The sequence below is a fragment of the Colius striatus genome, chromosome 11, assembly GCF_028858725.1.
Source record: "Colius striatus isolate bColStr4 chromosome 11, bColStr4.1.hap1, whole genome shotgun sequence".
In the NCBI taxonomy this organism is placed as follows: domain Eukaryota; kingdom Metazoa; phylum Chordata; class Aves; order Coliiformes; family Coliidae; genus Colius; species Colius striatus.
The window spans coordinates 22,683,947-22,704,526 of NC_084769.1; the positions used below are offsets into that span (position 1 = coordinate 22,683,947).

The following is a 20,580-nucleotide window of genomic DNA, read 5'->3' on the forward strand; positions in this document are numbered from 1 at the left end:
TATGCAGTCTCCAAACTAATAATTCATCATTTGTACATGTGTGCCTTCTACTTCATTATTTTATTAACATATTTGAAGGGCCCTGATTTATTTATTAAATTCCTTATTATTATCAAATGATGACATGTTGTTATCCAGGAAGATGCACTTGCTATCTCACAACTAATTATGCCAATTAAGTTTTCACGATTCTACCACAAAGCACAGCTCATTAACTTTAATTACTTTTGAAGTGCAGCTGCTGAGATGCACACAGAAAGGAACAGGTAGGTTATATTTGTTACTTAATTTCTGCAAACGGAGTTTGTTGTCTTTAGGTCTTAAATTATACTTTCAGAAAATCTTGTTCCCTATTTCACAGGTAAGTTTTGTGTCTTTTTTACCTCAGAGGGTTCTAAATGTTTCAGTGGGGGATTTTTTGTAGATATAAGCCTTTTGCCATAGAGCATTGGACCAAGTTCAAAGATATTTCCACAAATAAATCTGGTGGTTTATTTATGGACATCTGCAGAGAACATCTTTCTTCACTGAGGTGGAACCAGATCAAAAACAGTGACAGCATTTTGATGGAAAGATGAGATGCTGTGGTAAATGCAAGTGTTCCTAAGAAAAACCATCTCAGCAGCAATGCGTGTGGTGTATGTCTCCAGAGAGGGACTAGTTTCATATTGCTCTGAAGGGGTTGAATTGAGTGATAAAGAACAAAATATGGCTGTCTATTCCTGGTTTCACCACATGTAGGCATGAAATTTTTACAGATCTCATGAGGAAGAAGGAACCAGAATTTCATTGGTTCTGTGAGAGTAAGACAAACTGATGACTGATGCAATATACTAACTGGCTCTCTGAGGCTGTAATGTCTGAGCAGACTCATGGAGTTGCAAAATCTTTGTCAGCTCGCTTCCCCATTAGCACCTTTAGGAAACATGAAGAACATTCCTCCTTTAATAATATTTCACTCTTGCAACTGCAGTCCAAATAGCTATAATTCATATTCACATCCACAAACAGCCCGATGCAATAGCTGCTGCAAATTGACAAAGGGCTGGTGGTGGTTGATAGACCTGGGACAAAGGCTGGACTCAATGATCTTAAAGGTACCTTCCAGCTGAAACAATTCTATGATTCTATGATTCTACCTTCTTCTCAGCCACTCACACAGCTCTCAGTGATGGCAGAAGCAGAATTCAGCCACAGAAGTGTTACTACCAGTAACATGGGCTTTCTTCACCTTCTACTTTGTAAGTGGTGGTCTTGGCTTTGCCATTTACTGGAAACTGGATTAGCCCCATAAAATCCACACTCTGCAATGTGACAAATCCCAGCTTTGTGGCTGCTTGCACATGTAGAGGCCAGATGGAGGTGTGTAGACTAGTATTCACATCAGGGATTTTCAGCACATATTTATCAAAATGACAACTTTAATGACAAAATACTGTTACTCTTGATTCTGATGTTGGTAGACAGAAGTCCTGAGTTCAGGATAACGGTCATCTTGTGGTCACAAAGACATCAAAGTTCAGCTCTTTTACTTATGGTTGTTAATGGCATGGGAAAGGGCCTCTAAGAGGTATTTTACAGTGTGTTTCACTGTGATGTAGACTCATGTTATAGTAGCCTCTGTCAAGAGATAACTTTTTAAGGAGGAGGTATGCAGCACAATGAAGTGAGGATGTGTCTTCAGTGAAGGACATGAACAATTACTACATCTGACCCAATATAAACTCTGAGTAGGAAATGCCTGCCATTAATGAAATGTTTAGCACTTTCAGAGCCACTCACCTTTCCCTCTGGGGAAACAGAATTGTCACTGAAGTGGTCTAAAATCTCCAGTGTGTGGTCTAAAAATGCTCTGGAATTTATGGGGCTTTGGCTGGAGAAACAAGCAACCCATTGCAGTGTTGCTTGAGTTTTCTTAACAAAGCAATAGTAATTTGAGGGTATCCCAGTCTAAAGGCAAGGTAACAAAACTGAATATATCCTAGAAAAGCCTTCACCACATGAATGTTTTCATAGATTTGTCTTCAGAAAAGAAGAGGCTGGCATCACAGAGAGACAGCCAGGAGGACAACATTTGGCTACTATTAGCCTCATGGCCACTGAAAACCTGCAAGCAATTCACAAGAGACAGCACTTACCTAGCAACATAAGGGGAGGTGTCATATAAGAGCCACTTTCCCAGAAGAAAGAATGACATGGGTTGGTAGTTTGCCACCAACTATAGATCCTTTCTGAAGCTTCACACTGTTACACTGCTGTTTATTATGAACCTCTTAACAGCAAGAAAGAAATGACTATGGGTGGGATCTTCTTCCTGAATCTAAATGGTGTGTGCATGGAAGCATAAGATTTGACTTAAGTTGATATATTTTTAGCCTTGTTTGTGTGACTTTTATCAGCCCACTCTGATGTATTTCTCATATTAAGAGCACAGAAATTCTTCTAAGATTTAGTTTATTTATGTATGATTGACCTTGCTCTCTTTCTTTTATTGCTGCCTCTGGGTATTTTAGAGTTGATTTCTTCTTGTGATGATGAGGAGAGACACTGAGTAGGGATATGTGCGTGCTTGAACTGGCGTGCAGACACGGTGTAGAACTTGCCATCGCTGATGAGAATACCTGAACATTGGCTGGCTGCTCTGGGGAAAACGTCTGGGCACGGGGAGGTAGCCAAGCATGGGAAAGGAGTCAGTCATCTCTGCAAGCAACACTGGGGTAAATCTCAAGTACAGTGCAGGAAGGCTTTTGATCCCAACCAGTAAAACACCATAATAGAGAGGGAAACAAGCCTGAAAGAAGTGATGGTATGAGAATTTCCCTTCTGTGCTCAATTGAGGATCTTCCATACTGTGTTCCAGATCACTAGAAGAGGTCACCTCTCTGAAAGGCTGCTGTGCCAGAACCAGGGGGCGCTGGTTTGCACGGCTCGGTGGAGCAAGAGTTTCACGGGACACTCTCAGAGAGACTGTCCAAGCCTTCGAGTCACAGTACCCTCTGGTACAGCACCGGCCAAACGCAGTGATGGAACTGTCTGAGCGCTGGATGTCGATGCCGGACGTGTGGCGCATCTCAGCAGCCGACCCCGCACAGCCGGGCTGGGGAGCCGCGCGTCACCACGCACCACGCGCGTCCCGCCAGGCCCTGCGGCCTCGCTGCCGCGCGCCCGAAGGGGGTGAAGTGCCCGTCCGCACCCGGGCGGTGCCGTGCCGCGGCCTCGCTCCTGCCGCTTCAGCTCCGGCGCGCAGGGGGAGCGGCGGGACCAGGGCCGCCGGCAGAGGGCAGGACCTACCCCGCTTGCGCCCCTTGACTGTGCCGCTTAAGATCATTAATACGGAGACAGACTAATTAACTTCCTGTCTCGCACTGCCGCCGTGCCCCGGCTCCGGGAGCGCTCCGCCGCCAGCGGGCGCCACCGGGCCAGAGACCGTGGCGGCCACCGTACGGCCTCGCCGGGAGACGAGCGGGCGAGGTCTGGCCCACGGTGGCCACCGTACGGCCTCCGCGCCCCTGGGGGCCGAGCGGGAGAGGTCTGGCCCATGGCGGCCGCCGTACGGTCTCCGCCTGCTCCCTGTGGCAGCGAGCGCTGGCGGTAGGAGGCGCTGCGGCGCGGCGTCCCGGCAGCCCCTGCGCGGCCGCGTCCCGCCCCCGGGCAGGCGGGCGGAAGGGCGCGGGTGCCACGTCCGTGGTGCGCGGGGCTTTGTGCGCGGAGCAGCAGCCGCGCCGCCGCCCGCCCCGGCCATGGGCGCCTCGCAGAGCGTCGAGATCCCCGGTGGGGGCACCGAGGGCTACCATGTCCTGCGGGTAAGAGCGGCGGGAGCGTGTCCCCGTGGTCAGCGCGCCGGCGTCGGCCCTCGGCGGCTTCTCCCTCCCTCCCTGGGTCCGCGCTCCCGAAGGGCTCCCGGTCCACTCCCCGGTCCGGGAGGCCTCACCGTCGTTCCCCGCTTGTCACTGGAGGCGGTTGGGCAGCGCCGGCCGCCGGGCCTCCCGGCGTCCGTGGCCGGGTCTCCGCCGCCGCTCGTGGCACCGGTTACATTCGTGGCAGCCTCCGGCGCCCTTTCCTGGCGGAGCGGAGAGGCGAACCGCCGGCCGCCTTTCCCGCATGGAGGGCTTCCCTCAGCCGCGCGGCGCGGCCCACGGCCTGTCCCGGCCCGCGGCGGCAGCCCGGACGGGCCCTGAGTTGCCTCACCCCGGCCGGAGCGATGTGGGAGGCCCGGCCTGTGCCGTCGGGGTGCGCCACCTGCGCTTCGGTTTGTAAACAGGCCGAGAGAGCCAGTGCGCGGGAGGCGATGCTGCTTTTTGGGCCACCTTTGAGGGCAAGGCTGCTTCTCGAGTAAATGCTGCCGATGCGTTGGTTTGCACACGTTCTAACGGCAGCTTGAGGTCTGCAACACTCGAGATGCCTGGCCCGGATAACGCGTCAGGCTTTATCTTGATGGTTGCATCATAATCTGAGCCATAGCTGCTTCACTCCTCGACAGTAGCTCCAGCGGTGTTAGATCAAGGTAGTTACATGGCAGACGTCAGACTTGCACTCATACTGAAGGTAATGTTGCTGTCTTTCTTAGTTCTATTGATTTTGTTCAAACAGCCACCATAAAATTTTAAACTTGCATGCCAGAGAATATTTTTGTAGGCTGCATTAAAATTCTTGCGAGTAGCCTATTTGGTGTCCTTTCTTTAGCATGTGTTTCACATTCAGTGAGCTGAACAGTACCTGGGCTATGTCCTTGAATCTGGTGCACTGCATGATCCAGTAACTTTTTCTGAGTTATACTAATACTGTAGTGCTTTTGCCACTGTAGGCAGAGCCCTTACTGTAAACACTGTGCTGAGCTAGTTTTTCCTCTGGCATCAGACCTTCTGAGACCACCTCTCTCCAGAGCTAGCCCCACATTTTGGGCACATGGAAGAGAACAAGACTTCAGCTCACATGAATTAGTACATCCTTACTTGATCTGGCTTGCTAGCAGTAAGCTACAACTATATATAGAATATTATGGTGAAAAAAGAGATCTTTCAAGTGTTAAAAAATGCACTGTAATGCTTTCCAGAAGCAAACAGTGGTGTTCTGATCAAACCCAAACATTCCATCTATTAAAATTTGCATGTAAGCTAAAGTCATTGTGGTCTTTGTTTCTCCCTGTAAATGTTACTAATATATAACAGTCCAATGTTAATAATGTATGACAGTTCATTTTTCCTTTTCCCCAAAAAATGCCACTTTTGCAGTTTGGTGTTGTGCAGTTAGAGTATCAGTTTTGTGAGGTTCATCAGTTTGTACCGTTTGATTAAAGCACATTAATAAGTTGAGATGCCTCTCTTTCATGAGGTATAGAAGGAGTTTTTTCTTGCTTGAATTTGACACCTTTCAGTTGTAACTTTTTTGCTATAACTTGAAGCGGCAGTGTTTGATTACTATTCTGTGCAAATGTAATTGGCAGGTGCACATTAACAAAGTTGATTTCTGAGACATTCAGAAAGGACCTGCCTGTTGTCTTAAACTGATGTCTTTATTTTTTCACTGTGGTATCTTCTTACTAGTGTCTTCAGATGCCACAGGAGTGAGCAATTATTTTTTTAAATTTTCTAGTTGGTATTCTGTAGTGAGTTTTCTGCAGCCAGGTGTGTTTGGCTCACATTGTTAAGAGTAGCTCTGCACAAATGCTATCTACATGGACCGATCTTTGGCAGCACATGGGGCTGAGCAATGCTGCTATTTTCTTCTGACTTAAGTAGGCTTTCTTTCTGAGCTCAGTATTTTAATTAGATAAACGAGAATGGAGAAAGGAAACTGGAGGTAGTCTTTCAGTGTTGTAGATCTAATTCAAGTCAAGTCAGATTTCTGTGATAACACCAGACTTCTGTAAATAGCGTATAGTGGTTGGTTGTAAGATTTCATCAGTTGTTGGAGAAACAGAGAAAGGTCAGTTAATGGAAGAATTAGTTTGGGTAAGGCAGATAAATTGAACAATATGTTAAAGGGCCACAAAACAAATGAGTTAATGTTGTTCAAAATGTCTGTAGGCACCAAGTGCAAGTTACCAGAGGGATGAGCAGACTGAGACTGTTAACAAGTCAGAGGTTTCTTACAGTAAGATTTTTAGATTGTCTGTGCTGCCTCCCTACAAAACTGATAGCATGTCTTGCTCTGCTTGCTTCAAGCGGGAGCAGAAATGTGTACAACAAACGAGCAATACCATCATTAATTTCTGACAAAATTTTTGCAGATTGCTTACATCTTTTTGACTGCTCCTGCTAATATTCAGACAATATCACTTTCCTCCTGTGCTTCATTATCGGTGCACTAGGAACAGGAAATAGGAACACTCCAGGACTCAAGTGCTGTCCAAGGAAAGCGATTTCATCGTGTGCATCCTTGACAGAATGGAGGACAATTTTAAACAATATTCTTTTTCAGCAACGTGAAACTGCTGTAGTTTGCCCAGGCAGTTGTAATGACGTTTTCTTCAGCTAACAGATGATGTCACAACAACCCCTGCACTACAGGCTTGGGGCAGAGTGGCTGGAATATTGCCTGACAGAAAAGGACCTGGGGATGTTAGTTGACAGCCAGCTGAACATGAGCCAGCAGTGTGCCCAGGTGGCCAAAGAAGGCAAATGGCATCCTGGCCTGTACCAGAAATAGTGTGACTAGCAGGACCAGGGCAGTGATTATACCTCTGTACTTGGCACTGGTGAGGCTGCATCTTGAATGCTGCGTTCAGTTTTGGGCCCCTCAATACAAGAAGGACAGTGAGGTGCTGGAGCATGTCCAAAGAAGGGCAACAAAGCTGGTAAAGGGTCTGAAGCACAAGATGATGAGGAGCAGCTGAGGGAGCTAAGGGTATTTCGTTCGTAGAAGAGGAGGCTGAGGGGAGACCTTCTTGCTCTCCACAACTACCTGAAAGGAGATTGTGGTGAGATGGGGGTCAGTCTCTTCTCCTAAGTAAAAAGTAACAGGACAATGGCCTCAAGGTCCACCAGGGACAGCTTAGATTGGACATTAGGAACAACTTTGTCACCAAAAAGATTATCAAGCACTGGAGTGGGCTGCACAGGAAGGTGGTTGAGTCACCATTCCTGGAGATATTCAAAAGTCATGTAGATGTGGCATTTGGGAACAGGGTTTAGTGCTGGACATAGCAGTGCTGAGTTTGCAGTTGGACTTGGTGATCTTAAAGGTCTTTTCCAACCTAAATGATTTGGTGATTCTGTTCAAGAACTTTTATCTATAAGAGGTTTGTGTCCTACTGTGTTGTCTGCTGTTCTGCAAAATTCTGAATGGCAGTGCCCAAAGTTTCTGACTTTAACTTGAGTGCTTCAGTTTGTTGTTGTAGAAATCAAACTCATTGCCCAAGAGACATCTTTTTTGAGAGAGGTACACACTTTAAAAGCCTGGGTTACATTCTCTGTGCCAAAATAAAATTTGATGCTATGTACAGGGAATCTGTTTTCTTACAAAAAGGTTATAAAGCCTTTTTTCTTGAAACTGGGTGTTTCATAAGGAAACTCAGTACGGTTATACCACGTAGTTTGTTAAAACAGCTGACAGAAGTAAAATAGATCCTGTCAAACCTAACAGAAATTGTGTATACATGATACATGATGAAATTTTATAACTAGTTACAGCGTGAGTGGAAGAGCTACTAAAACTTCTTTCAGCATTTTGTTGATAATAAAGTAAATATTAGGAAGCATTTCTTAATGGGGGGGAGGGAAGCTTCAGAGCTTCGGTTCCTCGAAAGTTGTGTATTTAGTGCTCGAAGCTAAGCTTCTGAAAGTTTAAGTGAACACTAGTATAAGTTATCAGATTTTCAAAGTGGTGAGAGCTGCCTCTGAAAATCAGGATTTCCACGCTTAATTCCATTGATGGTAGCACTGCTTGCCCATGACTTAAACGTGTGACCGTTATGTTGCTGAGCAGCCTTATTATAATGTGTAATGTACAATATATACTGTATAGGCATAGAGTGATAGTGTTGGGAAAGGTGTTCAGCAAGGAGAACCTTTATATGTTTGTCAAAAAATAAGTCTTTTTAGTAACGCAGATTAAAATTAGTGTCTTGACCTTGAAACCTTTTCCCTGTTTAATTCTTGACAGTGAACTAAAAGTGACATAATTAGTGTGTAATCTATGTGTGCAGCGGCCCTGCTGTCATCTCAGTGAGAAACTGAAGTCCTGCAGCATTGTATGAAGCTGAGTCACACAGCCTTTTTCTGCTTTCTGACATTTAGCATTCTCAGTAGAGGTTTTCTTCGCTTCCCCTTAAAGAGCTCCAGTGGTGGCAGTTCCACAGATTCTCTGGATGGTCTGTTCCACTGTCTTTTTTTCTCTACTGTTAGAAAGTCATGGCCTTTGTCCACAGGTGTCTGTCACTGATATGTCTGAAACAACAGCTGGCTTTGAGAGCACTAGGCTTCCCAAGCTGCTATGGATGGTATCTTGCCTGCAGCGACAGCTGTTGTAAGTGGTATTACTTGATTACTTCTCACTTCTTACTCAATTACAAAGGCAGGTTACTGAACACTTATGTGAGGCATACAGCAAAGCTGCACAGAGCAAGATTGCTCAGGAGACCTTGAGTTTATATACCTATACACAGAATCTGTACTTCCATTATTAAGAAGAAGGTTTTTGTGCATTTGTATTTCCAAAGGTCCCTGGTTATCCTTTGTTACTCTAGTTCCTGGAAGAGAACTATGGCCAGAGAGCTTTGAGCAGAGAGCTGTTTTGTGCCTTTGGCACTGTGTGATGGTAATGAATTGTGCAGGTAGCTGGCTGAAAACAAGGTGGCATGACATAAGGCTTGGATAGGGTCAGTGTGATTGTAGTGCAGGTCTGAGTGTGGTGCTCTTTTAAGGAGACTTTTCACATAGAATGTACTTGGAACTTCTGGTTTGCATTTCTGGAACTGACAGGCATAAAAATGCTTTTCTGTCAGTAACATTGGGCCCAAACGAGCTAAGGAAAAAGGAAACTTTTGGTGAATAAACCTTGGATGGCAGCATGAGGAAATGTGATGACAGGGATACAGCCACGTGCTTCTGAGGTGCATGTATGATTGATCCAACTCTAAAAGCTTGATTTCTTTTAGTTACAGTTTCCTGGTAGTTTTTACATGCCTGCTTAGAAACAATCTATGCAGAGATGTTCAGAACTGTGATGGATTTGGGGTAAGATGTTCAGCTTCAGATTGAAGATACTTTCAGTGGAAGATACTTTCTGCAAAATAATAATTTGGAACTGGAAACTCTTGCAATCCCGTCATTAGTTAGGGGCAGATAATCAATAAGTTACTTAAAATATCAAATCTACACATCCCAGGTGTCAGTGAGCTTGATGGTGGTGGATGCTGAACATGAGTAATTCTCTTTTTTTTATGGTGTTCCTTTTCATTTTAAAATATTACCAGCTTGAATACTGGTCACTGAATTCACAGTGTTCAGGACGTCATCTGCCAGAGGCCATTGGGTGTTCTGTCAGGGTGTAGGGGTTTTGTTGTTTGGGCTTTTCTAAGAGGATCACTTGGAGGAAAATCTCTGAGTGGACCACGTCAGGACTGCTTTTGCAACTGTCCTGCTGGCTAAGTGAAGTCCGGCTTTTCATAGTGTCAAGACCATGACAGATATCCAGTCCTAACAGTCAGACATGGTATCAGTTTGCTGCCTTTACTGATTTTTTTTTTTAATGATGAAGTTTAGAAAGGCGTGTTCAGTCTTTAAAATTCTTGTTTTCCCAGTAACTTCTGAAACCATCTGCTGATTTAATTTTTGGAATAAAGCCTTTATGTCAGGCTCAATAAAACCACAAGATGTAGGTTCTTACGTGTCACATGCAATAGGTGGTGAAATGAGAGACTTACAGTATTTTTGTCTTGCCTCCCTAAACTGAGGGAAGAGCAATAAACAGCACAAGATCATCCTATATTCATTACTAGAAAAAACACATCACAGGAGAGGATATTTTGAATTCATTACAACAGAAACTTCAACCTTGAGAATGCAATTATGGAGCATGTTTGTAAGAAACCAGAGTTCTTTAATTCTGCTTTCATTCAGCTGTTCATTTAAGCTTTCTTTATCAGAAAGGCCTCAAGTACCCAACTAAGTAATGCATTCTACATTTGGGAAGAATAATTCATATAGTTTTAAATTCTTAAGTTAAAAATGAGCTCTGGGGACAGTCCACTAATGTCAAAGCGACATCCACAGTGTGCCCAGGAGTTTCTGTGGAGCCAGTGTCAGAGGGGCTGCTACATTGAGCTTAGGTTGGACTTTGACTGTCTTAGCTGGTGCCCAGCTGGCTCTTTGAGCTCTAGTGAGCCTTGGCAAGAGGGACATTGAACCCACAGGTGGATTGAGGAATGCAGAGGCAGGAGTTTGGGTCTCATTGGTGGGACTGCAAGTTACCTCAGTGATTGAGAGCTGTGGTTGCCTTCAATTAGTACTTGTCAGAGGAAGAATATCTGTACCCCTAGTTGTAGGAAGTTATTTCTCAGGAGCATGCAAGCATTTTGAGTAGACATTTTTTGCAGACCTCTGGGACTGTTATTGCTGCCTTAGTGATTTTTGTTGTTGTTGTTTACTTTGGAATGATGTTAGTTTCACACTTTCGCTGCTTTACAAGTCTTGGACAGCAATCAATGTGTGCAATGTGACTCTGGAACTACTGATTTCAGCTTATTTTTTCTTTAATGAACAATTATGTTTTGTGACACTAATGTTCTAAGCTTCTGGCATCTGTTGCAGAAAGCTCCCCACAAGTAATCAGACTTTTTTCCAATCTCTGGTTTTATGAATCTGCTGGGCAGAGATAAATAGACTGAGGACAGTTTTAGTAGTAATCAAGCTTTCCCCCCCCCCCCCATATTAGAATATTTTGTTCTAGATGAGTCATATCCAGAAAACTCAATTCCTGCAGAATTAGGCTGATATTGACCAAACTGGCAGATTTGTACCAGTTCTGTCAGGAAGAATAACATGTAATGTAAGAAACCACACTGTAAAGGGTAATGCTTTTCAGATCTTTTTCAGAAGATGAACATAACAAATAAAAGAAAAAGGCAGCAGGTAAAATGAATCAGCTTACAAGTAAAGAAAGATAGCCTTTACTACAAAGACTGTAGGAAAAATCTGATAGCCACGTTGCAGTTACTTTTGTCTGTCAGCAGTGTATGTAATAGTGAAAAAACAACACTGGCAAAATGTCTCTCAGTTACTTCATTTGTAATTACAAGCATACCTTAAGCTTCTGGTAGCAATGTGTATCCAATTCTTAGGCCTTTTCCTAGTGGAGTAACTGAATTATTTGAGCAGTCGTGGCTGGAAAATTGCACATGTCCCTTTTTTTGCAGCTTGTTGGCATGTTAATGAGTCAGAGGTTGTGCAGATGCCCTCTGTGTATGAATACTATCAACAGATGATGTTTAATCATAACAACCCCTGCTTGCACAGATGTGAGTCTTTTTTTCCTCTAGTAAGTGTAAGGTAAAAAGCAAATTCTGACACTGGTGCTGCTGTGGGAAGATACTGCTTTTTAACTATCTTTCACAATTCATTAAGCTTGTCCTTTGACCATAATCCCCTTTCTTGAAAAAAATATCTACAGTTTATCTGCTGCATCTGCTAAGCAGTGCTTGTCCCAGTGAGTGGCTACTGTTGGGTCAAATTACTGATTCTTTTAAATCTTTTCTCTCTTTTTCAGGGAAGAATTTTTCAGTCCGAAAGATTACTTTTGAACATCTAAAAGTCATACATGCAAAAACCAATACCTTGTAGTATTTGCACAAGTAGAAATACAGTTTTAATCTATGAATCAGCATTGTTACACTTTTGCTAAATTCTTGTTCAACCTTAGGTACAAGGAAACTCACCGGGTCATAGAGCTGGATTGGAGCCATTCTTTGATTTTATCGTGTCCATTAATGGTTCAAGATTGGTAAGTGTGTTGCTGTTTTATGACTCTGAATATAAACAATGTCTTGAGAATCTTATTTTTATAGGTAAACCAATGTATTTGTCTTTTTAAAATGTATATTGAATATTTCTCCTTAGTTTTAAATGGGAAATCCTAACTGCATCAGAAATTCATTTCCTTCACCCTGTAGTTATAATTCTGTCAAAAATGTAGCTGGAGAATAAGGATTCAGACAGGCAGACATGGCATAGACATCTGCCTACTGATCTGCCACTAGCCGCTTGTGTTAGCGTCCCTCTAGTTCTGTCTGTAAAACTGCTTGTGTGAGAACTTGCAAACTCATTTCAGTCCAAACAGGTCGATTGAAAGAGCTGTTGTCAAAGCTGTTAGCTTGGCAGGGATGGTGGGAGAAAGCTTTCAAGCAGAGCTGTAGTGAAATAACAAACCATCACAGCAGTGGAGGGGAACAGCTCTTCTAGTAGCACGGCTGGATGCAAGAAAGCCTCTCAAAAGCTGCAGGGCACATGGGATCACAGGTTTAAGTGAAGTGCTTTCATATTTGGAAAGCGTGACCCGTTCCTGTGAAATCTCAGGTTTTGGCTGGAGTTGTATTCTAGAATTGTGAAGCGACTGGAAGCTGGTCATAAAATTGCTGTAGGCACGTACTCTGAATAACGCACAGTGTTTATGGGGCTTCGAAGTAGCAAAGGAGGGCAACAGAACTGGAAGCTCACTGTCTTGAACACTAAACCAAAGTCTTGTTTGAACTTTCCCAGAACAAAGACAATGACACTCTCAAGGACCTGTTGAAAGCAAATGTTGAAAAACCTGTAAAAATGCTCGTGTACAGTAGCAAAACGCTGGAACTACGGGAAATGTCGGTGACCCCCAGCAACTTGTGGGGTGGGCAGGGCCTGCTGGGTGTGAGCATTCGTTTCTGCAGCTTTGATGGAGCCAATGAAAATGTGTGGCATGTTTTGGTACGTATGGACTCCCAAGTATTTTTCTTACTGTTGCTTACTCTTGAATCAAGTTTTTATCTTTTTACTGAAAAGTAACTTGCAAGGAGGGGTACATAAGCCTTGAAACAAAATTGGTCTGTTCTTCATTGGTTTTTGGGTTTGGAAAGACTTCTGAACCAGAACTGTATGTCTGAGAGTGTATTGTCAAGTCTTACATTTAAATACGTGGGTTTGTGCAATACTCAGAGCTCCTTGTAACAGTATCAAAGGAGCCTTTCATCCAGCTGCTGTTTCACTAGCTCAGTGACTGTTCTACTAATTGTGTTGAAAACTTGACCAGTCTGTCTGTCTGACTCAAAGCGTTTGAAGTGCACATCTCTCTGTTCTGCTGTGCCCTGACTTGTAACTTTCCTTCTTAAAACTAGGAAGTGGAACCAAATTCTCCTGCTGCACTAGCTGGGCTCAGACCTCACAGTGACTATATCATTGGAGCAGACACCGTCATGAATGAGGTAAGTAAATAAAAAGGGGGGGGAGGGGGTTAACTAAAAAAAGAATTGTCCCCTGGCAATTTGAAATATCCCCAGTTGTGTCTCTGTTCAGCACTAGTGGAAGTAAGTTAATGCAGAGAGGCATGATGCCTTTTCTTTGTGCTTAAATGCAATGCTGGAAATGAAAACTCCTCTTAAATATCTTCAGTCAGAAAACCCCCTTTTTTTTTGTACTGTGATATTAATATTTCAAGTAGCACATTTGAATGCTGGATTGTGCCACACATTCAGAGTTGTGCTAGCAAAGCATGTTGTAAAGTGGCCTTGTGATGAAACAGTGACATTACAACAACTGCAACATGTAGTGATTGCCAGGTTCTGTCACAGAAGGTTAGGACTAGGAAAGTGATCATTCTAATGTTGAGTGACAAGAAAGCCCTTATTCATTTTTATCCTTTTGCAGTCTGAAGATCTCTTTTCCCTTATTGAAACGCACGAAGCAAAGCCATTAAAACTTTTTGTGTACAACACAGACACAGATAATTGTCGGGAAGTGGTGATTACTCCAAATTCTGCCTGGGGTGGAGAAGGCAGGTAAGGAGATATTATGTTATGAGGAACAGGATGACTTTCCTAGAGCACTAGCCTAAAAGCTGCTTGCTGAAGTTTTCTACAAAGACAGGAAAAGAGTGTTGTTATATCAAAGGTGCCTCTGCTGTAATAAATAATGTATTTACTTGAAACTTGGATTTAGTTACTAATGGGAGGGGGGTACATTTACACAGTAAATTAGCTATTGCAAAAATGCACCAAGTGCAATGGTTCTTTCTGCATTAGGCTTCAGTTAGTCATTAGGTTGTGGTATGTTCTTCAAGGCTTGCACAGTAGCCAGGATGGAGGACTGCAAGTAACAACTGGGAGCTGAATTCCAAGCTGTGTACTGGACAGAGCTGCTCACTTTAAATAAGAATGAAGTTAATTTAGTGCTAAATATTTATTGCTAAAGCTACAGAACTTTCTTTCAGTTGTCTCATTGATTGTTTCTCCATAGAAAATGAGGCAACATTCGTCAGGGAGGGGAAAGTTGTACAGAACGTACCTCGAAGCTTGTTGACATCTTTAGTCATTCATACACTGCTTGCTGTGGAGTCTGTAGTTGTAAAGTCATTTCACTGACTTTTAAATGTTCCTATTTTAAAAGCCTAGGCTGTGGTATCGGTTATGGATATTTGCATAGGATACCTACACGCCCATTCGAAGAGGGAAAGAAAATTTCTCTCCCGGGACAGTTGCCTAGTGCACCTCTCAGTCCCCTCAAAGATGGCTTCACAGAGGTAAGCTGTAGTCACTGCTTTGGCTTGGTAAAAATGGATTATGATGTTACATTGCTGCTCAGCTTCTGTTGGTTCTTGTGGAAGCAGATACTAATGATGTAACTTTCTTTTTTTGTTTCAATAAGGTTCAGCTGTCATCAGTTAATCCCCCAGCCACATTACCCCCTGGGTCAACGGGCCTTGAACAGAGTCTTTCAGGACTTTCTATCAGCTCCCCCTCAACTACTGTCAGTAATGTTCTCAGTACAGGTTAGTATGGAAGGAAGTGACTTCTGAAATGCCTGTTTTTGCTGACTTCTTTCCATTCACAGATGTTTCTATCAATATAATAGGAGATAGAAGAGAATGAAACTTTCTTTTCCACAAACTTGTCTCAGTGGCAAAGGCTAGAGTACTGTAGCTGTGCCCTGCTTGCTTCCACAATAGTTGCAAGCAACTTCTATCAGAAAGACAGTGTTTACTATTTAGAATACTGTATTTCTTCATCAATGCTTTATAGTTAAGGCAAACAGTAAGCAATTATTTATTTGTACTCCTTCAGAAAGGGGTAGATGCTTAAAATTAATGTTGTTTTCCTTGTGTACTCCACCAGGTGTTCCAACTGTTCCGTTATTACCGCCACAAGTCAGTCAGTCCCTTACCTCTGTGCCACCAGTTAACCCAGCAACAACACTACCAGGTGAGGGGGGTAGAACTTCCTAAAACATTTCTGAAACAAAAATCTTAAGGGAGCAAGGGAAGAGAGCTATCTTTTTTGTGCTTTTTGGGGGTGGGAGGATACAGCTTCATACAACTTAATGCATGTACTGTTAAAGATCTCTATACAGCTTCTACAATGTTAAGAATTTGGAGGTTTTAGAATATGTGCAGGGCATGTCTGTAGCACAGAGGACTGAGTTGACAACAACATTTGCAGTTGTTTACCTTTGATAGGGCCCCCTGCACAATAGATGAGGCATTTGAGATTTCTGGGAACTGTATTAGGTTTGCTGTTTGCAGCATTTCTCCAGTCAATATATTATTACTTTCCCTAGTTCAGGAATTGTGTGTTGCAAAATAGTTTTGAAAATAACCTCTCAGTTTCCAGTTTATCCTTTTCACTGGGGCATCACGACAGAAGAAAGGTCTGAGTTGGAGCATCTTGCCTATTTCTGCGTTCCTTTCACCCATAAAACCTCCATTTTAGGAAACTCCTTTTTAATACTCAACTTGCTCACTCTTCCTAGTCCAAGTAGAGGGCTAACAATACAGAGCTGTATGTTGCAGTTAATGTTTTGAATTATTTAGTAATTTAAACTGGTATAACAAAACTCAACAGAGTGGTGTACTTTATTATCTGACAATAATGAACATTTCAAGCACTAGTATTCTAGAACCAATTCACAGTGGGTAAAACGAAGACTGTAGAGGATTTTGCCATGTAGTTGGTGCACTGCTGCAGGACCCAATTGTGCATTCTAAAACACTGAGTTTTAGGTTTTGGATGCTGTGAGACGAGGTAAAGATGTGTCCAAAAGTTTGAAGGTATACTCTCTAACAGAGAAAAAGGTTATAGTGTAGCTGAGTGCATCCAAACAAGGGCAGAGAACTTCAATGTTGTACTGCTTAGAGAAAACAGAAAGCTACTAAGAAGTTCAGCTCCCGATTGTTCTCTTCTTGCCCAGTCCTTCTCCAAAATCCGCAAATAAGATGTGTCCTTTTACCTTGTATTGTTGCTTTTTTGAAGCTATTAGAATATCTCTTGCAATTTGCATGGCCCTACTAGTGAAGTTGTAAGTGTTAAATACAAGGGAGGTTTAAAACCTGTGTGTATTTTTGTGAAGTTCAACTTTTTCTCAGATTGTAAAAGTAACTCAAACCAAAATTGCTTGTAGCTGAGCTTGAAAGGTCTTTGAGTTAGATTATGTCAGCCTTTGTTGCTGATGGATTGGCAGGTAGGTAAAGATGACTGGTTTCTAATCAATCTCTGTGCAATGGCCTTGCTTTTAAGACTTTTTTCCCTCTGTCCTATTATTGTTGTGTCAACAGTTTATTTCAGAAGTAGGTTTCTCTGAGCTAAACACAAAGTAGGAATAGAGCCCTTGTCTCAGAAATCCAACTCTTTTTTAAGACACAAAATTCAGAAGCAGAAAGATGTTCTATGGTAAACAGTGCTGGAAGTGTTGTGCTCATTGTATGTTTCTCTTCTATTTTGAGTCCTTCCTTTGCCTTTTCTATGTATTTGGTAGTGAACTCTACCTATGAACTAAGTAGAAAAGACCGAAAAACAAAATAATCAGTATTAGAGATCAGAAATACTACATATGTCATCCTGTTATCTTCTTCCATTCAAGTTAGGGCTTCTGATACAGTACTGCAGTGAAATAACTACCTTTGTAAAAAGCTGAACTTGGAATGCAAACCTGCTTCCCTCAGAAAAAATCTGAAAGGCTGGGATTATGTATTTGCTAGTCCAAACTTCCTGCAAATAGGTACCTGTTTTTGCTGTGCCACTTGAAACCTGAAACTCAGGTGAATTTAAATACGTAAAGGTGATAATGAAGCTGTAAAGTAATGTAATGTAACTTTAAATGATTCAGAAACAGAAAAAAACACTTCAAAACTTTCATCTGGAACTTTCCCACTCTTCTCTTAGGTCTGATGCCGTTACCAGCAGGACTTCCCAACCTGGCTGATCTGTCCAAACTGAATTTACCTGCACCACACATTGTTCCAGAAATCATCCAGCCCGGTAAGCGCTGCTGCAGACTGAGAGCAAACGGGGGTGTCCAGATGAAGTAGACAAGGAATATGTCTTTAGATAAACTAATTCTGAACCCATGTCTGTATTTAATTGTTCTCTTACATTACTTGATTTGTGATCTCAAAAGAGATTGTGTCAACAGTGAGAGTCCGTAGTTTCATGGGTAGAAGAAAATCTGAGGTGTTTCTTTGTGCAGCAGATGAAGAGGTGACACCCTGAATGCCAAAAGTATGAATGAATACTGCATTTATTGCTTTGAATAAAGTGAAACTGTTGAAGGTGCACATGGAGCAAGCAAAAAGAAAGGCTCTATGGAATTAGCTTCTCATTAACCTCTGATTTTTGGCAGTTCTACTGCATGCCAGAAAAATCTCAATCATCAGTATTAAGGCATTAAATACCTCGTCCCCTGGGGAGGCAGAGGCAGACCCCGGGTAGTTCTGATTCTTCAGTTCTGAAACGCATCAGGCTTGAAACTTGCCTGTGGAGTCAGTGCTGCACTTATACTCACACTGTATTCAAAAATCTTCTTCCTCTCCAAGAGGAAGATTAGAGAAATAGGAGATTAGAGAAGGTGAAAATTTTAAGCAAAGAGAGAATCTCTCCAGATCCCTGAGTATGCAACAGCTCACTGCCTTTTTTTTCTTCTTTTTTTCCTCTCTCCTCAGGTTTGCCACCCCTTCCCTCCTTGCCACCTCTGAATCTGATGGGAATAACACCTCTGTCAATGCCACCCAAATGTGTTCCTCTGCTTCCTTTGGCCACAGAGGCATCTACAGTGCCTGCAGATTTGCTTCCTGCTGTTTCTCACGCTGGAAGCTCTCTAGTTGACCCTGGCACTGCTGTAAACGTGGAACAGACCTCTGTGCTCCCCTTGGAGAGCGCTGCCCCAGCTTCTAAGGAAACTATTGTTGACAGATCAAGTGAATCCTCTGCAGTGAATGAGAAGGCATCTGGAGCCACAGACACACAAGCTTCCGAATCTTAACTCCAGATCAGTGCTGGATTGGCTTGGTATTTATTTAGCCATGGGATACATATTTGAAGAGCAAACTATCATTAATTTCATACTAGTTTGTACTTAATCTTTAGGAGTCCTGTAAATAATATGGAAGTATAATAAAAATAAAAGGGGGTTTATAAAGTGTGTGTGGTGGGAGGGGAGGAAGAGTACTTGTATGTAACCAAAAATAGTCAAGGTGGTAAATAGAATTCCACTGCCAAACTCGGAGGTATATGGTTTTAATATAGGCTGACAGCCTTAGCCTGCTAGGCCTGTCCTTGCTTATAATTAGCGACTTTTGCTTCTGATAGACCTGAAGCAGCTCTTGTGTGTGACATTTATGTACCACAGTTCTTGTTTTTGCAAGTATCTTGTTACTACAGTGGGGATGAGAATGTTTAGTCCGAGTTGTAAATTTTAACACTGCGAAACTTCCTGAAGATATTTCTATTAAAGTTGCTGAGTGACCCGTTAACTGACATCTCGTTATTCAGCTTGTACACAGATCTTTATTTTTTAAGCTCTTGAGAGATGCTCAAGCCATGTTTTGTTTCTGCTGCTGCCTTGTTCCATACACCCACTGTAAAATGGCATTTGGAAAGGTGTACAGGAAATGTTAAATGTAGCACACAGTTTGGCATTTCATTACTACTGTAAGACATTAATGGATTAAGCATACATACAGCAATAAATTCCTGGAATTTTATCTTTTGTGTGACAAAACAGCACCTTTCTTTATTTAATGCTTAAATTCTCATGTAACTGTTTTTAGCACAGCTCTCTCCAGCATGAGGCGGTGAAAGGGCTCCCCTCCAGAGGAATGGATCCAAGAGGGAATGCCAGACTTTTAGATGGCAGGCAGGATCAGCACTAGCTGTTAGATCCGATGCAGCCATGAGTCATGAAATCTGCCTCCATATGATTCATACTTGGCTTTTTTCATTGGTGTTCAGGATGAAAACAGCAGATGAACTGTAGGTAATACACTCGTATAAACTGCTGCGTGCCCAGGTGATAGCCCTCGCTCCTGGTATGAGGTACCCTTGCTGTTAAAAGCTCTTCTGTCCTGTTCGTGTCCTCCTGTACTACTGGAACTTCATTTACACGTGCTTGCCACAACCTTGTGCAAATTTCAGCCATAGCATAAGCAGGCTGGAGCTAGAGTCTGTCTCACCAGCTCCATCATTCCTTTGGGCCATGTAGTGAGCCTAATCCCTGGAACAGTAATTGTACCTAAATGCTGATTGTAATGTCTCAAAGAATTAGTTCAAGTGGAAGCCTTATCTAATACTCGTTCTTCTGTCTCATCTTTATCACTTAAGTATTTGTCTTTGCCCCACTGCTGCACATTTCTTCATCACCTTTTGTGTCAGACAGACCTCAAATACCCCTTTTTTTTTTTTTTACACTGAGTGGTTTGTTTTCCCATCTGCTTGGCTTGTGAAATCCCCTCGCTGTTTTAACTATTGGGGGGTCACTGTTTCTCAGAATATATTTGATTAACCTTTGTAAATCTAATGTCACATACCTCAGAATTAAACCTTGGCACGAGAAGGATGTTCCCTCTCTTCTTTGCTCTATATGAAGTATGTTAGTATTGATCTTCATAAAGCCTCCCTGGTCTAAGTCTTTCCTGTAATTTCCTTATACACTTCCACAGCTGAAGTCCTCCTCATTGTTTTCCTTTTCTAACCCAAGAATAGTAGAAATAGAAGTTTTGTCACATACTGAATTCAGAGCAATTGCTGGTTGTAACCAGATGGGTTGAACTAGAATCCTTGGGTAGTGGTTTTGTTCTTAACAGTGTGGCAGGGTCCTTTGGTGGAGTAATATCTGAAGTTAGCTGGCCTGTTCCTATGCTTTCCACCAGCAAGCTGCACTTCTGCAGGTGGTGTGCAGTTGTTTCTAGTAGCAGACAAAATCAGATGCTTAGTCTGAAGTCATACGCTTGTGTTAGCTATTTTATAGTCCCTTGTTGCTGACTTTGCAGATCCAGCCTTTTGCTAGATATGAGACCAGTGGAAGTAAAGCAGAGTTTAAGTGTAACCGTCAGCAGTTCTGCTAAAGGTGGCATGACTTAAGCTTTGGAGATGATCCTGTGATACAGATGTTAAGCTGTAATCTCTCA

General features: G+C 42.8%; 1 protein-coding gene across 2 annotated transcripts; it reads left to right on the forward strand.

Moving 5' to 3' along the window:
- The first annotated feature begins 3,639 nt into the window (after window positions 1-3,639).
- On the forward strand, window positions 3,640-19,158 carry GORASP2 (golgi reassembly stacking protein 2). 2 transcript variants are annotated; one of them, XM_062004916.1, is made up of 10 exons: window positions 3,640-3,803; window positions 11,860-11,940; window positions 12,696-12,899; window positions 13,307-13,393; window positions 13,836-13,966; window positions 14,574-14,706; window positions 14,832-14,955; window positions 15,299-15,385; window positions 17,342-17,437; window positions 18,118-19,158. In XM_062004916.1, exons 1-10 carry the CDS (start codon window positions 3,741-3,743, stop codon window positions 18,435-18,437), a joined length of 1,326 nt encoding a protein of 441 aa, XP_061860900.1. In that variant the 5' UTR covers window positions 3,640-3,740; the 3' UTR covers window positions 18,438-19,158. The 2 variants fall into 2 exon arrangements, with proteins under 2 accessions (XP_061860900.1, XP_061860901.1); XM_062004917.1 differs by lacking the exon at window positions 3,640-3,803 and adding an exon at window positions 4,458-4,545.
- The last annotated feature ends 1,422 nt before the right edge of the window (window positions 19,159-20,580 follow it).

Coding starts and splice junctions, on each gene's coding strand:
- GORASP2 (XM_062004916.1), top strand. CDS start 3,741: ATGGGCGCCTCGCAGAGCGTCGAGATCCCCGGTGGGGGCACCGAGGGC. Junction 11,941..12,695: donor CCATTAATGGTTCAAGATTG/GTAAGTGTGTTG, acceptor GAACTTTCCCAG/AACAAAGACAATGACACTCT. Junction 13,394..13,835: donor CAGACACCGTCATGAATGAG/GTAAGTAAATAA, acceptor ATCCTTTTGCAG/TCTGAAGATCTCTTTTCCCT.